The 16,574-nt window shown below is 42.7% G+C and overlaps 1 protein-coding gene across 1 annotated transcript; it reads right to left on the bottom strand.

The window, feature by feature from the left end:
- Nucleotides 1-1,335: 1,335 nt before the first annotated feature.
- Nucleotides 1,336-15,501, bottom strand: GPR37 (G protein-coupled receptor 37). Its single transcript, XM_015853213.3, has 2 exons — nucleotides 14,724-15,501; nucleotides 1,336-4,395 (listed from the first exon to the last, which is right to left on the bottom strand). Exons 1-2 carry the CDS (start codon nucleotides 15,342-15,344, stop codon nucleotides 3,577-3,579), a joined length of 1,440 nt encoding a protein of 479 aa, XP_015708699.2. The 5' UTR covers nucleotides 15,345-15,501; the 3' UTR covers nucleotides 1,336-3,576.
- Between the last annotated feature and the right edge of the window lie 1,073 nt (nucleotides 15,502-16,574).

Below are 16,574 nucleotides of genomic sequence, written 5' to 3'. Positions count from 1 at the left end.
GTGGAAGCTTATATGTGGGCTCCAGTGACAGGACAGAAGCTGAAAAAGTCACACTTTGAAGAAGGAGCTATTTCAGGATGGATGCAGCAATTTATCATGGAAGGAGTAAAATACAAGATTTCTTCTAACTGAGCAATACTTTTCAATATTACATGATCTCTATGGTTTTGGTCTGCACACAGATCACATTTTTGATGCATGTCATGAAAACTAACTTCACTGGAGATACTGGAGCTCTTAATAGGACAGTACATTTCTTTATTTGTTTATGTGATCAGGGCTGGGGTGATAGGTATAAACCCATCAATATCTGAGAAGTATAAGACTTTTTTAATCTCACAATCTAATTTTCCATTCCATTGTGGAATTCCATCTCTTTAAAGTAAAATAATCAAATTGTTGCCATAAACAGTCCCAAACCTTCATTCATCAGTCTATCAAATGCCCTCATGTTAATAGACAAATGCTTTACAGATCTAGATTTGAAACAGACAGGAATGGCTCCTAAGAATATTAAAAAGGTAGGAAAAGCAAACACCAGAGAAATGCAAGTGTTCAGCACATCAGTGTCTCCAGAAGGAAAAAAAAAAAAAAATAGTGTGGTACTCCATCTTTAGAAAAAGGCCCATCTTTAACAAAAGCAATCTTTTATCATGACATTTAATGCATTAACAAGCCATGCCCCTGTCAGAACCACTGTCTCAGGCTGCAACAATGCAAACCTGCTAATGTGAGATTAGTTTAACAGATTTAGGAAACAAATAGCTGTCAGAAAGGTCTTCCAGCAGCAGAAGAGGCAAGATTACACTGGATACAAAGAAGCCCCACTGAATATAAGGCTGCAGAACGCTCCACTACACTACCAGGAGGGTTTATTGTTTATTCCCAACCACAGTGTTACTGATCTCCAAGTTCTATGTTCTGCGGTGACATTTAAAACCTTTTTTTTTTTTTTTTTTTTTTTTTTTCTCCTGATTTTTCCCCCCTCACATATTCAGGAAATGTTTAAATGGAGAAGCACTGCAACACAAAGAGACACAGGTGCCTAACCTGGGAGAGAACACCAGTAGATATCACACACATCCACTGCAGGCTGGAGAGAAGGAGGCAGGCACCTCATGCCCAAGGTTGCTGGGGACTTCTGCTCCAGTGAAGCCTTGCATTAAGCAAAACATTACAGTTTAATATTCCAAAGAAATTTCTGTATCTATTTCTGTAGAGGAAAGGAAAGAAAAAAAAAAAAGTGTTTCTTCATATTTTGCTCTTCTTTTCTGAAATCCTTGAACCACAACGTTCATACTGTGACTGAAAAGAAACAATTGAGCGCAAGCAACATGACAGAGAAACAAAGAGGGAGTTTTATTCCCATTCTTTACAAATACTGGCACCTAAAAAAGAATAGTACAAATCAAATTGCAGAGATGGGAAAATGTATCTGAGGAGACAGGCACCACAGTGAAGAGATTTCAGTTTTTACCTTTTCTCTTTGATACATTTCACAGTGTATTGAATGTAACCAGCATTGTGAGTCAATGGGAAGTTTAGAAAGAAGGGACTGTTCCCCGGTCCTAAAAAGTGATTGACATCCTTACAAAATAAGTTTGAAAACTTACATATCATAGCAAGTCCTAAACAGATTCACATATGTCAATTTAGGCCTCGCTCAACTCAAACTGCTTCTGCTAGAGCTTAATTCAAAAATGAGAAACTCAAGTGCATTTATATTCAGGTTCAGAGGCTCCTGCTTCTTGCGTGAATTTTTTATAGGTTAAAACAGTGACGAAAAAGAGGCAATACTGCTTGCCAAGCAGATACAAAGACTGAACACATTAAATCCAGAATCTACAAAGAAAATAAAAATAGACTCCTTTCCAAAAGTTACAAGTTCCTTAACACAGAGGCAGGTGTCACAAAGTCTACATCTCTTACTGTTAATGTCAGAGTACAAGTGCCTGTAGATTTACTACAACAAGCACTGTTGCAAGTGCGTTATTTAGTTAGTTAGTACTAAAATAGATAATTATAACAAATTCTGTTCCTTAGCATCTGCCTACACTTCAGCCCACTGCCCAGGGTATATATGAGGCAACTTGCTCGCCCAGAGCATTCTGCTTACTTCAGCCAAGAAGTGGGGTAAACAAATTATGCTGGTATTGATGGGCTCTTTCCTGTCTCCAATCCAGCTTGCTCATAATGACCTCAGATTTTACTACACCACACTGTTGCTTGCAGTGTTGACATATACCCATTTTAATAAGCCTGTGGACAGCAAGATACCATCACAAAACATTCTGCGGATCTCAAGAACAGCTTCAGCACTGTGAGCTGCTGGTGAATGGCAGTCTCTGTGAGAGCAACATGATTTATAACCTGTATACACAGCCCCCGCAATTAAAATTCATGCCACATATCCCAGAAAAATAGGAGATGCCACTCCGATCCAAAGCCCTCAGAAATGTTTGGAAAGCTTTGAACTGACTGCAATGGGCTCTGGGTCAATCGCCAAATGTCCAAGTGTGTTTGTATCTCTTTTTTTCCCCTCTCAGTCTTTCTTATTCTTTTTTTCTTTTCTTTTTAATTACAAGAAGAAATCCACTCTCTACATTTTTCAGTCCCTCACATTTATTGCCAGCAAACCTCTGGCAAAAGAATGCCTTCCTTCTTCAGCGGGACTCACTGCAACCAGCAGAAGGTATATATACAGGGACTGAGAACATCACCTCAGTGTAAAACCAGTAACAAATCAGAAAGAAATTTGATTTTGAAATCACACAAGAAAAAATTTAGCAAGAAAGGAGATTTTTCTTCTTATGAAGAACAAAATAACTCAGGTCCAGAAGGAAAGTTTCAATGAGGCACATTGGATCTTTATAATGTGTTAAAAATCCACTCATGTAAATCTAATGCCATTATAACCATCTTCCTTAAACACTCTAATTATAGTCTCCAAGCAGAAGTACATGAATAGCAAATTAAATAAGACCATTTAAATTATTTTATGCAAAGTAAAGATTTCGTACTTATTAAAGGAATTTAATACTAGAAGTGATCCTTGTTGAATGCAGATTGACAGGGAAGTTAAAGAATAAAACCTCATTTATTTTTATGCTACTTTATAAATTTTTCAAAGTCCAAGCTCTCTCACAATAGTGTACAGTAATTAGATTAAAACCACCTTCAAATACTCTCCACCACGTCTTTTACATTAAACATCCTGCAAAACCCACAATGTCTATATAATCATTTTACAGTGATTATCAAAACGATCATGAAATTAAATAAAGGTGGACAGACACAGATCCTTCCCCCCAGATAATGAAATCCTAGCACCATACAAAATATCGTGATTTAAAACCAAGTACTAAGCTCTCTTTCACTCCCTTTCTTTCATTTTAATAACGAGACGCATTATATTGCAGAGCATGACTGTTACTATGCAGATTGGTTTCCAGAGTAGTTTTCAATAATCCCTTCAGATAGAAAAATATGAAGTTTCAGGGAAGAAAAGAAAGAAGAAAGAAAGAAAAAAAAAAGAAAAAAAAAAAAGATTAAAAAAAAGTGAAGTCCTAAAGTTGATTAACAGTGAGTCCCCACAGAGGCAAAAGTAGACATTTCGCGGCGGATGGTGCTGAAAGGGGAGAGCTCCAGCTCTGTGGTGTACTCATTGTCGTTGTCATCGCTTGTCACTGTTGAAGATTTCTGGATGCATTCATCGCAGCAGCAACAGCAACACTCCATAAAGGCCCGGCTAAAAGGTTTACAGAGACAGAAAAGGAGTACTGGTGTAACACAGGATTTAAAGAACAAGAGGAACTGGCTAATAAGATGGAGAAGATCCATTGTCTGCCGAGAGACCCCTGTGGCCATGTAGGCAGTCACAATGTTGCAGATGTTTTCAGGAATTATGCAAAACCCATATAAAATGGTCAAAGCCACCACTGTGCAGTTCATCTGACTTTCAAGCTGAATTTGTCGCTTGTTCCCTCTTGTGCAAGCCTTTTCTGCCCTCCTGATTTTCCTTGCTGTTACCAGGGAGCAAGTAATAGTGAAAAGAGTTGGCAAACAAAAATAGCAGCCAAAATACCACCAGAGCCTTGCCCCATCGTACGTAAGAGCCAGCACATAGATGGTGTCGGGCAGCGCGGTGGAAATCTTCACCACGCAGCGCTCCCCGGGGGGGCTGCCACTGTACTCGGGGTCCTCCTTGATCAGCTGGCGCAGCACTACCTCTGGCAGTGCCAGCAGCAGGGCCCCCACCCAAATGACGGCCAGCTTGGCTGTCGTTGAGGTGCAGTTCTCAATCATCTCATAGTACATCTGCACGTTGGTGGCAGCACGGAACCGGTCGATGCAGAGGGCACAAAGTGTGAATGTGGTAACTCCAAGGGAGGCCACCTGCAAAGGAGAAAAGGCAAAGGCAGTTAAAACAAGTGCTGCCTGAAAAGGGAACAAAAAGGACAGCTACAAGGCTACAGTCCACCATTCCTTAGAGAGAGGGCAAACTTTGTCTCTTTCAAAATCCACCTGGTCCACTAACAATGTCAGTCTTCTTGAAGATGGAAGATGAAGTCCTGAATTTGCTCAGGCAGAGGGGAAAATTGTACACTGGTATACTCTTTCACAGTTAAAGAGAGCTCAATATGCAACATGAAGCACCAACTAAGTCTAGATCTTTGACTGACAAAAACAAAGCAAAATCCAGTTTTGGGCTACTGATGTAAGAAACAGTAGAGGCACCACAGGTAAGACCTTTGAACTTAGCTTCCAGCATTTGCTGATCTACCATTCTACATGCTTTTTAAAGAATACATCCTTCTGTTGTGCTGTCTACAGACAATTATTTCAGCTTCGTATTATGCTGTCCTGGAGGTCCGTGCCAGCACTCATACAACTCTGAATGACATGAACATCATGGAACTGACCAATATCAAAAAAACCCTTCCTTCCCCCATTTTTCTGAGGAGTAGTTTTCTGAAAGATCACTTCCACCATAAGGACTGGAACTGAAGTCAAAAAGAGAAAGATGGGAGAGTCCTACTTCAGCAGAAGTTCAGTTACACCCCATAACATGTTCAGTGAGCAGGTGGGGAATCATAATGTCAAAACCTTAGAAGTCTTCAAAATTTAGGAACACCGCGGATTAAGCACCCACTGAATGGAGAAGAGCTCAACAACTGCTGTTGTGGACTTGGGTTTTAAGTGAAATTTCGATGGGATGTGGACTTATAAAGACATTCTGGGCTGCAAGTTCAAAAAGACTACATGGAAATCTTCAGACTTCCAAAGACTTTGAGGGAAATATACATATATATATATATATATATAATGACTATAATAGTTAAGCTTTAATAATCTACATTCAATATTTAATATAGAAAACATGTCTCAAAAAAAACTAGGCATAATTTCATAGGAGACGTCCTGTGCAACAGTATACTGCAAACCAGGAGAAATGGCACAAGTTCCATTGTGTGTATTATTAAAAGGTGAATTTGACAGACTTCTCAATTATATAAGGAGCAAGTAGAGAGCAATGAGCATGCTCTAGCTTTAGTAACCATAATTCTATGCATAAATAGAAATTTGAACTATCATGAAATACAATTTCCTATCATTCTATCCTGTTTATAATTAAATTTCCTGAAAACAAATTTGCAAGAGGACTATATACATTTTGGCCTAATCCTGTTTTGAATAAATTCAGCTTCAGTTCAAATTCAAAGCAGAACTCCCATTAACTTCAATCAGAGAAGGATTAGGCACTCTGTTGCATTCTAATTCATTTATTTTCTTGGGTTTGTGTGCTTCTGTTCTGCTGGAAATGTGTTGAAGCAAAAGAAAAGAGACTGTTAAAACAATATTCCTAATAAATTTTAAAAATGCTTATTTTTATCATGAGTAAGCCACATGTCTGTGCAATTAACTGGCAAATCTGGGGTAATATTAAGGTGTCCACCATAAAGTCTGCTTACGCAAATTTGATGTATAATAACATATTTAAATTTTATGTTGGGTTCAAAAGTACACTGACTTCCTGTCAGTGTCTTGTTTGACACTGCATTCTTGTTTATGCACCTCTTGCAAAAAGTTTTGCAAAGATAGGCAGTACAATTACATGCAATTATATGAATGCACTGTTAATTTCTAAAAGTGTAATATTTCTATAATTCAACACCAGTGAAAAATATTGGGAACTTGGGATCTGAACTGCCAAGCATTGTCTTAGTTATATAACTCTTTGAAGCAGCTTTCTAGAAGATGAAATGAAGATATGATACCTTATTAACTAACCTTCAACATCAGGAATAATTGATAGTGACTAAACAGTACTGTAAACATTTTTAATGAGCAAATCTATTAATATAGGGAGTTAAACTGTTGGACAGTGTTCAGAGAAAGCTTGATAAATGTCAGCAAAATAAAGAAATAAATAGATAGATAGATAAATAAATAAATAAAAACAGCTATAGAAAAATCACAGCCATAGGGAAATCTTTACAAACAGTGCTAATGCTAGCTAATGAAAGATGATTTCCACATATCACTTCTGAGAGCCACATTTCCAGATCTGAAAATAGCAACTTTTTTTGAAAAACATTTGTGTGTGTGTGAAGTCTTCGATTTCCTTAGAGTGATAGTAAAGCCTTTTGCCAGTATGTCCTGCTGAAATAACAGAAGGGTCTGGGACTGAGCTTCCAACAATTATGGGAGACAGGGAAATATCTGAGACTCAGAAATGAAGAGAGATTAAAATAAATCATCAGAACAGAAGAAAAACTGCATTTTTGTACAGTAATGTTTTCCTTCTCTGCTCTTGTTTTAATACAGCAATGTGAGCATCTCCCCCCACTCCCTAGAACACACACTTTCATTGTTTCAGCAATCCATTACAAACAGGCAGTTATACAGTAGCTAAGACATTAAACTCTGTAGCTGTTAGGCTGGCCTAATGAAAGAAGACATGTCTACCATGAACAAACATAACCTACGGGGCTCCTGTCACATTAATTGACCAGAAACTTGGAGGCTTAAAACAGCGAAATAGAGCAAGAGAAAACAGCTAAGAACAGTGGAAGACGGCTTTGAAAATTCTCCCATGGATTTACTGATCAAACAAGATTTAAAAAAAAAAAGCCAGTGCATCCCTGGAATAGGCAATGCTTTCCTGTTTTCTGTAGATTAATGGAGTTAGAGATGACATGGGAAAGCCTACAAAAAAAACAAACAAACAAACAAACAAAAAAATCCAAAAAAAACCAAAACACAAAAGCCAAACAAAAAAGCCAAGCAGATGAACAGGGATTCACTCCAGCTGACTTGGTTGAAAGGTAGTGCAGCAATGTAAGGGGGCTCTAATTACTTATCCCCCTATACTGTCTCTGTATTGCAGTGTATGAATAATAGACAGCAAAATCAATGGCTCCTGCTTTCCTCCTATGTGGGCAAGAACTGGGGCACACATTCTGCATGTTCATACAGTCTCACTTTATGGGTGTTTCTTCATAGCAGTCATACTAGAAATTATGTCTAAGCTGAAAATGTGAAAGCCACAGAAGTCTCCCTTTTTTATCTGTTACTTTGCCCTGATATAATAGCAGAATAATGGTGATGAGGAGAAATTAAAAGGACGAATTAACAAATCCCGAAACAGCATAAAGCTGCATGGCACTTAATGGTGCTCTTCTTGTTGTAACAGATGAGTGTCTGATACACAGTTGCAGCCTTAATTTCAACAACCTGGCAGGAAATGAAGCCAGGCAAGGTTGAGTAAGGCTCAGCAGCTTTGGATGGCCGCTTAGTTGTCTAATTTATTTCCATGCAGTCCCTATGAAGGTTCTTCTTCAGCCTCTCAACATTTGGGGTGACATCAGTTTACATTCTTCTCTTAATAGATTGTATGAAAAAGGTCCCCAGATATCTAACCGTCTATCTGCTCTTAGAAGGTGGGTGGGAAATAACCTCCACTGAGATGGGCAGAGGACAGCTATGTAAGGGACCAGCCACAGCACACACACAAAAGAAGGCACTGTTGTTACAAGAGTCTCTTAATATTCTGGTTCCTTTGACAGTACTGACAGGAATGTTACTGGGCACAGCAGTGCTCTTTTGAGACACTGCATAAACCTTCAGTCATTAGCTCATCAGCTGTTAGTCAACTGTGTCAAAGCTCATTTGGGGAACTGAGGCTACAGAGAGCAACAGTAAACCCATGAAATGCTCATCATAATTGCATCAGTTCTCCCCATCCCTACAATATTCCTCTTTCGTGAGCTTTAACAATTACCAAAATGTTCCCAGGCCTTCCCTGGCCTGTCCCAGTTCTTCTCCTGGCTGTGGTCCCACAGTGTTTGGCCCCGGGAGCAGAGCCTTGGCTGCCCAGGGGAACAGCAAGAGTGTTGTAGGGTGAGCAACACCAGTGCAAACGAGACTCTGAATTCTCTCTCAACAATACCTGTTTGACAAGATAAAGGTAACAAAAACAAGATCAGAAAATATCCTGACTATAAGACTCGAGTGAAAAAGTTGAAGAACCAATTCTGTGAGTTAATTAAAAAAAGAAAAAAAAAGTCACTCAGTCTAGCAAAGCGAAGTCCAAGAAGTGATAGTGCTGTTATCTACTAATAAGTCTGCATAGAGATACAAAAGTTGCTTAAGCTGAAGGACAAATTAATATACAGAAAGGAAATCAACTAATTATGAGCAACTCAAGGAAATGAGAGTGACCATGAATCAACCAAAGCATGATGATGTGGAGCATGCTTTCTGATGGAGAACTGAGTGGAATAAGTGTAGGCTGAGTTTTATGGATCCACACAGTTATAGCCACAGAGTTCTGAGAAATGTCTGTTTTACCAGCTGAAGCTGGATTTTCTTCACTACAAGGCAGAATGAGTAACCAAACATTCCCCCATTAAAAATACAGAAGCTAAACTGCAGAAAAGTTTGATAACCATGATGAGCGCAGCTTTTTCTCAGCTCTCAGTGACACTCCCTAAGCTTTTCCTACCTATTCCTGTTATATCACATAAACAATTTTTTTATTTCCTTTTTTTAATCCAAGTCATTACTGTCTATAGCCTTATTATGGCTGGTTCTACATCCTAACCAAATGTCACAGCTTTAGAGTACATTAATGCAGTACATCGTGATGACTATTGTAAAGTTACCAGCTTTGCTTAAGATAAATAAACAAAGTTAGCACTGACAATATTTTTCTTGTGCTACTCTACACTTGTAGAGAGTCCAATACTAAGACTGGACAGTTACAACATGAGCAAGAAACTGGAAACTGCTATTATGGAGATGTTCCACACACATGGAAAAAGGGGTACAATATGGCTGTTTCCAGTACTTTTAACATTCATATGAGGAAGGTATAAAGCACACACATTTTGTGTGTTTCCTACCCTTCTAAATGTCCTAAGAGTAATATTCAGAATTGACTTCAGTGAGCAGTTCTTGAATTCTGTTGGAAATAAAAGCCAACCAGATTGTCAGGGCACTGGAAATAGCTATTAGACTATGCCATATGCTGATCCAGAGGGCTGGAAAAATCACAGAACACAATGCTTTTGTCCATTGTCTTATTTGAAATCTACCCCGCTACCATACAAGCAAATTAAAATTACTTTTTATTATTATTATTTTAAGAAAGAAAAGAGCACTGTTCTCCACTGAGGATCACATTCTCATCTCTCTACACAAGGGACATCTGTGCTAACTCCTAATATTAACAACATGGAGCTACTGCTAAAAATCTGCCTCCTCTCTGCAGGAAAAATCTGATCATATGGAGAAATGACAGCCCTATGCTCATCCTACAGTCAGTGGCACTGGGATGGCAGACGCTGTTTTTTTCTCCCCACACATATGTAACTTAAATATTACTGACCTAATTTAAAGCCTAGTCTGACACAAATTCATTTCTATGCTGAAATGCCACATGCAAAATTTAAGACAAAAGCAAAATTTTATGGACAATTTATGACTCCCTAAGGACAAGGTTTGTAGAGGAGAGAAAGATTGACTGAACAGCAGCTATCACAGTGCTGCTAATGCTTAAGGGGCAAAGATATACTAGCACTTGTTTCTTAAAAAAAATATTTATTGCATGATAAGTGCTGAAGGTATTCTGCTAAGAATGAGACACATGCAGCCATTGCTCTGGAAAACCTTCAGTTTGAAGCCTTGATACTGCAAATTTCTATGTGGATCTTCATCTGTGACCTAGAGGACTTTCTGGAGGATCAAGTGACTGAGTCCAAGGAAGTCAAAGAAGAGGCAAAGATACAGAACAGATGGCTCAGACCAAACAGATAATACATAGCTTTTTAACACTCCCATTACAAATTGGAAACTTAAAACAAGGATGTCTTCTGACAGCTTTGGAACAGGCAAGGATGGCCTCTTCCTCTGCGTTGCTCATTCACCTCTAGCAAATAAAAGAGAGAAAGGGGAAAAAGCCTTACCTCAAAATTGCCCTCAGAGGGTCAGCTCCAGGGAAGGGGTGGAAAAAAATAAAAATAAAAATAAAAATCAAATCCATCCTTAGACTTTCAACCAACTCAGAATACTAACAGTGATAGCTTTTCTGGAATGGAAGTTACCCACCAGAAACCAGAGATGCCACAGATTGATTGCCAGAACTGCACAGGGTTATAAAATAACCTCTGCAAACCCTTATTCTGGATTCTTCCCCTGTCCTAAATCACTACACCTCTATAAGTAGTTTGTCTCAGTCTGACAACACCGAGTGTGATGTCTGCTTCCAACTACTGCCCTCCAACTCACCAAGTTCCTCACAGAACCTCTGAGATCAGAATACACACCATTTGAAAAAGCTTCTTTTTAAAGCCTGAAAGACAGTTCCCAGTCCCAGTTGACACAATCCATTTGTCATCTTGGCAAGCTGCTTTGGGCTTTAGGAAACTTACTTAACCTCTTAACTATCAGCTTCCAGGATTAAAACAAAAAATAAAAATGCTGCTTTACAGAACTGTTACACTGAATAGATGTGAAATGTACAGAAGCATAGTAAAACTATTAATTTTGTTCACATCCACACTTCAGAGTTAATTCGGAGTCGAGAAAAATGTAAGGCATTAATCTGTATTAGGTAAAAAGAAACTATATTCCATACTTCTGTTTTTTTCTGCTTCAGTTGCTGAAATGACTGGGTATGCTTAAACAAGGACCAGCAAAGGGTTGCAGACTGGCAGGTCTTCTAGGAAGGGAATTAGCCAAAGTCATTGCTTTTGTATCATTGCTTACCCTGTACCTCCTGATTCTGAAAAACACTGATTAAAGTATATGGAAGACAACTTACAAATGAACACTGTGTGGAAAATCACTTCAGACATGGCTACACAAACTAGACTTCAAAATATCAGCAGAGAAGTCAGAAAACATGAAGAACTGAGTAAAGAACTAAAACTGTAAAGGAAAAGCACAACTCTACACATCCTTATGAGTAGAGTAGTTGACAAAATTTAGAATCATAGAATCATTAAAACTGGAAAATAAATCGGTGAGATCAACTGGTGATCAACTAGTCCAACCATCAACCCATTACCACTGTGCTCACTAAACCATGTCCATCAGTGTATTTTCTTGAACACATCCAGGGACAGTGACTCCACCTCCCTGGGCAGTACCTGCCAATACCTCATCACTCTTTCAGAGAATAATTTTTTCCTAATATCCAACCTGAACCTTCCCTGGTGCAACGTGAGGCTGTTACTTCTCATCCTATCTACAGTTACCTGGGAGAAGAGGCTGACCCCCACCTTGCTGCAAACTCCTTTCAAGTAGTTGTAGAGTGCAATTAGGTCTCCTCTCCTCCAGACTAAACAGGCCCACAATACTTGTGTTCCTGACCTTTCACCAGCTTTGCTGTTTTCTGGATACCCATTTGTTCCACCTCTCTTCTCAGTCAGTGCTTTCAAATTTACTCTAACAAAACAGTATCAACAACCAAAGCCCAGTAAAGTTCTTGGTGGAGATAACTTCATCTACTTCAAACATCTTCATCACTTAAAGACCATGAACAGAAGAACTGACTCATTCAAGTTCCTCCTTGGTCATGTATACGTTATTCCTTATGCAACTAGATCCAGGACACAGTTTTAAAGAATAGTTACAGGTGACTAAACTGCGATAAAATATCAGAGAATGGTTTGTGGTGGAAGGGATCTCAAGGATGCACAAGCTCCAATCCCTCTGCTGCATGCAGGGATGTCAGCCTCCATATCTAGTACTAGACCAGGCTGCCCAGGGCCCCATCCAACCTGGCCTTGAACACCTCCAGGCACGGGACATCCACAACCTCTCTCAGCTTAAATCATGTGGCTTAAAGGTATTTGGTCACAGCAATTCTTTATTACGCATGGGGAAACTGCCTTTAAAATTAAATGTTTTGAAGATTTCCACCATTGGAAGCTCAACATTTATTTATTCATATGTACTTGAAGGTATTGTAAAACATTTTCCCCAGAGTTTGTGCACATGTGTTATCACTGGCAACAGATGTTTTGTTGAAATTCTGTACGATACCCATTGAACAGCACAAATAAAGGAACAATTGGCCACAGGAGGCTAAGCACTCAAGAAGAACACTTCTTCATTTAATTGAAACTTTTGAGCATAATGCAAAGCAAGCTTGAGTTATGCTAAAATGCATTCATCACCACACTGCTTCCTCTAAAAAAAACAATCAGCTATCCCCTACTACCCAGTCCTGTGCAGTTGTTAGAGTACAGGGTAGTACAAGAGGGTTTGGCTCAACAAGGCTCCTTGGTGTTTGAAAGGGAGATGACGTGTCTGGATCTACAGCTCTGCGTGAGATGTGAGCATACAAGGAGAGCTGACATATGAAACTAGAAGTGCAGACACTGAAACAGACACTAAAAAGAACAAAACATTGGGTTAACTAACAAGAAAAAACACTGACAACAGCTCAAAATGTGTCCATCTCAAGGACAATGCTAGTAGTACTTCACAAAGGTCTGGAAAGTTCCCCTGAACGCAACCATCTACAACTTCTTTCTCGAGAAGCTGAGAATTCATTCCCCTCTATTTGCCTGAGAACAGGATGAGCGTGTCCATGTATGTTACACTGGGGTAGTTAGTGTCTGACATTTGGCTGTTATGATGGCACTGCTGATGGAGCCGAGGCTGCCCAGGGGACAGGTCTGCTCCACGTCTGCAGTGCTCCTAGTGGTGTCAACATTGACGGTAACACCCATGAGGTCAGAACTGCACTTAGAAAGTGGCAGACATTGGCTCTAATTCCCACCTCTGTCTCCTCAGGGTCAAATCATAGAATCATAGAAATACTTTAGTTGGAAGGGATCTTTAAAGGTCATCTAGTCCAACTCCCCTGCAATGAGCAGTGTTTTCTTCTACTTACTGTTCCCAGGGTGACGAATATTCTTTACATGCGTATTATACTTAATGTCTAATGAACAAAATATGTACAGTTCTGTCAGTGACATGGTACCTCAAGGCTCTCTCTACTCAGTTGTATGCCTCAGATACAACTTAATTAAATTTCCTCTGGGAAGAGGAGAATGACCCCAGTAATGACCAAGCCTCAGACAGGCACCATTGGGCTGGTCCATCATCAGTGGATGGCTGACAGTTCTTGAATAAAAGTTCAGCTGTGGGCATCCGAGGAACTTTAAAGTGAAAACCAAGGTGACATCAGAGAATAAAGGAGGGGTCAGCAGCTGCCTGATGCCTTCAGGATTACAGCTACATTTGACAGCTCCATTTCAGCTCAGGTAATTCAGAAGGGGGGGAGAAGGGAGGGGAAAGTACTGAAATACTAAACTTAGATCACTACTTTAAATAAAGTGGTTACACTTTAACTAAAGCAGGAACTACTCATCTACTGGATAACACAGCATCCCTAGAAGTGAATTCAGAGCACTCAAAAGCTCCTGCCCAAAGCTCCTATTAGCATTCTCAACAAATACATATTTCACCCTTCACTTCTTCCCAAACCCAGGTCAATGGAGTGTACCCTAAGCTTTACAGATCACGGCAGCAGTATACTAACTGGCCTCAGTTCCTCTGAGAACATCACAGCTCCACTCTTTGTCCAGTACTGCAAGTAACAGAGTACATCACACAGAACAGAAGTGATGACAGTGTAGTGGCTGCATACTCAATCTTAAGACCTCCATAAAAGTATCGTTTGGCAGCTGATAGTGGAGACTGATATTCTATGTATTAATAACAGGGTTAATTTTTTTCTTCCCTTTTTCACACCTCTAGTATCGCATTTGTACTACAAGCAAATCAACAGTTTCTTCTCAGCTTCCAGTTTAGAGAATAACACTGAGCAGAAGGATTTGGGTGAAGAGCAGAGAGAGACAGCATACTGGGCTCCCACTCCATCTCACCCCTCATCTCCAGCACATTAATCCAACTCTCCTCCAACCTATCCCAACTCAATCCCCGAGTCATTTCACTTTAAGGGGGGGAAAAAAAAATAGAAAGAAAGACTAAAACTTGTAATCAAACGTTGCGAGTACTCCTCGCCTTTTCAGCACCACGAGGAGCGATAAAAGTTTAGCAGAACTCGCACGAGAGGAAGCGCTCAGCCGGAGATACGGGGATCCCGGCGCTGCCACCCTGACTGACCACGGGACGCCCCCCGGAGCACGGGACCCCACGCTACGACACGAGGGCTGCCCGGGATCCGCTCGCCCCGCCGTTACCTCGATGTAAGGGACGATTTTGCAGGAGAAGTCCTCTAGGAGCCACTTCTTGGTAAGCTCCTGGAAGATGACCAGAGGCAGGCAGAAGAAGACGATGAGGAAGTCCCAGAAGGCCAGGTTGGCCAGCAGGGAGTTGGAGATGCTCCGCATGTAGTAGTTGTGGCAGACGATGCACATCACTGCCATGTTGCCCATGATGCCGATGCCGAAGATCACCACGGAGAGGCACATAACGGCGTAGGCGCCGTACGACTCCTCGGTCAGCGGGTAGAAGGGGTTCCGGAGCCGGGCTCGGCGCCCCGTACCATTGCCGCGGCCCCCGGCGGCGCTCTCACCACGGGCAGAGCCGTTCAGCGGCAGCCACCGGGGGCCGCTCCCCGCCGCCGCCCCGACCCCGCTCTCGCTGCTCCGCGCCCGCCGCCGCCCGGGCTCCGCCTCGGCCCCGCGCCGGGGCACAGCGGCAACGGCGCGGCGGCCCGGGGGGGCGAGAGGCGTCGGCGCTGAGCTGGAGCGCTGCGGGGGCGCCGGCAGAGCAGAGCCGGCGACGGGGAGCAGGGCGCAGGCGGCCCAGGCGCCCAGCACCGGGCAAAGCAGGGCGAGGGGAGCGCGGAGCTGCCGCATGGCCGGGAGGCGGCGGGGCTCAGCCGCTGCCCTTCGGCTCGGCGGGGCTGGCGGCGGGGGACATACCCGCACTCGGAGCTGAGCTTCTCGCCGCCTCCCGGGGCAGTGCCCGAAAGTTGTGCCGCCGCCTCCGCCGCGCGGAGTTAATGTAGCGTGTGCGGGGCCGGGAGGACCCCCCCCGGCGCTCCGCCCTTCCGCGGGAGCGCTGCCGCCCCGCCGCCTGCCGCCTATTTACATCCAACAGCGGGCAGCGGGGCTCTCGGCTGGGAGAGGTCCCCCGGGAACGCCGCCCATACCCGGGTGACCGCGGCCACCGGCTCCTCCCGGAAAGAACAGGTTGTCGCGCGGAGCGCAGCGTGTTTGAGATCTTTGCCAAACTCCGTCCGTCGGCAAGCAACGCGCTCGGGGTAGATGCAGTCCCGGGACCGACCCCTGCAGGATGCTCCCGCCTCCGGCTGCAGCGAGAGGGCGGCGACCGCAGCTCCGTGCGGGAGCTGAGAGGTGCTGCTCTGCGGGTTGCTCCCGGCTCAGCCCGGTGCCGCTGTCAGCCCGGTGCCGCTCGGTCCAGCTCTGCCCAGCCCGGCTCGGCGCAGCGGCGGCTGGGGGCGCGCCGGAGAGACGGGCGAGCAGCGCGGCTGCCCCGCAGTGCGCAAGCGCCGCCCGGCGGCACGGAGGGACCGATCCGGCTCCGGCGAGTCCGATTTTAGTCGGTGATGGAAGATGTGGCCCAAAGCACCACCCTTACGACTGGACTGCGCCGGAGGCATCCCCGGATGGTGCTGAGACCCACGAAGGCTGCTCTGCTTTTTTGTTTGTTTGTTTTGTTAGTTTATTTTCCTGTTTTGAGCGTTTTTTAACGCTTATGTTTGTTGTTCTTGTTCTGTCTGATAAACTTTGTAGCTCTTCCTTCTTGCTTCCTTGATTTTTATATAATTCAAGCGTTTTTTTAGCTAAACAAAGTTGGATATGCTACCCTGTAAGTAGCCTGAAGGTCTCTGTCTCTTGTTTCCATCCACAAGAAGATCTGTGCAGCTCCTCCCCACCACCTTTTAAAAGTTTTACACTCTTTCTAAGAAGCACATTGAGAAGTGTTCTTGTTGCCCCCCCCCCCCCCCCCCCCACCCTTGAGCTTAAGCCGTTCTGTTAGATCGGTAAGCAGCTGGAGCTGTGCTTCATGGCTGTGCGTCTAACAGAGCTGTGGGCTCCTCTTGTGGACAAGTGTTGCGACCC

Source organism: Coturnix japonica, chromosome 1 (assembly GCF_054131305.1).
Source record: "Coturnix japonica strain WE chromosome 1, WE-NBRP24, whole genome shotgun sequence".
NCBI lineage: Eukaryota > Metazoa > Chordata > Aves > Galliformes > Phasianidae > Coturnix > Coturnix japonica.
This window is presented reverse-complemented; position numbering and strand designations above follow the sequence as displayed.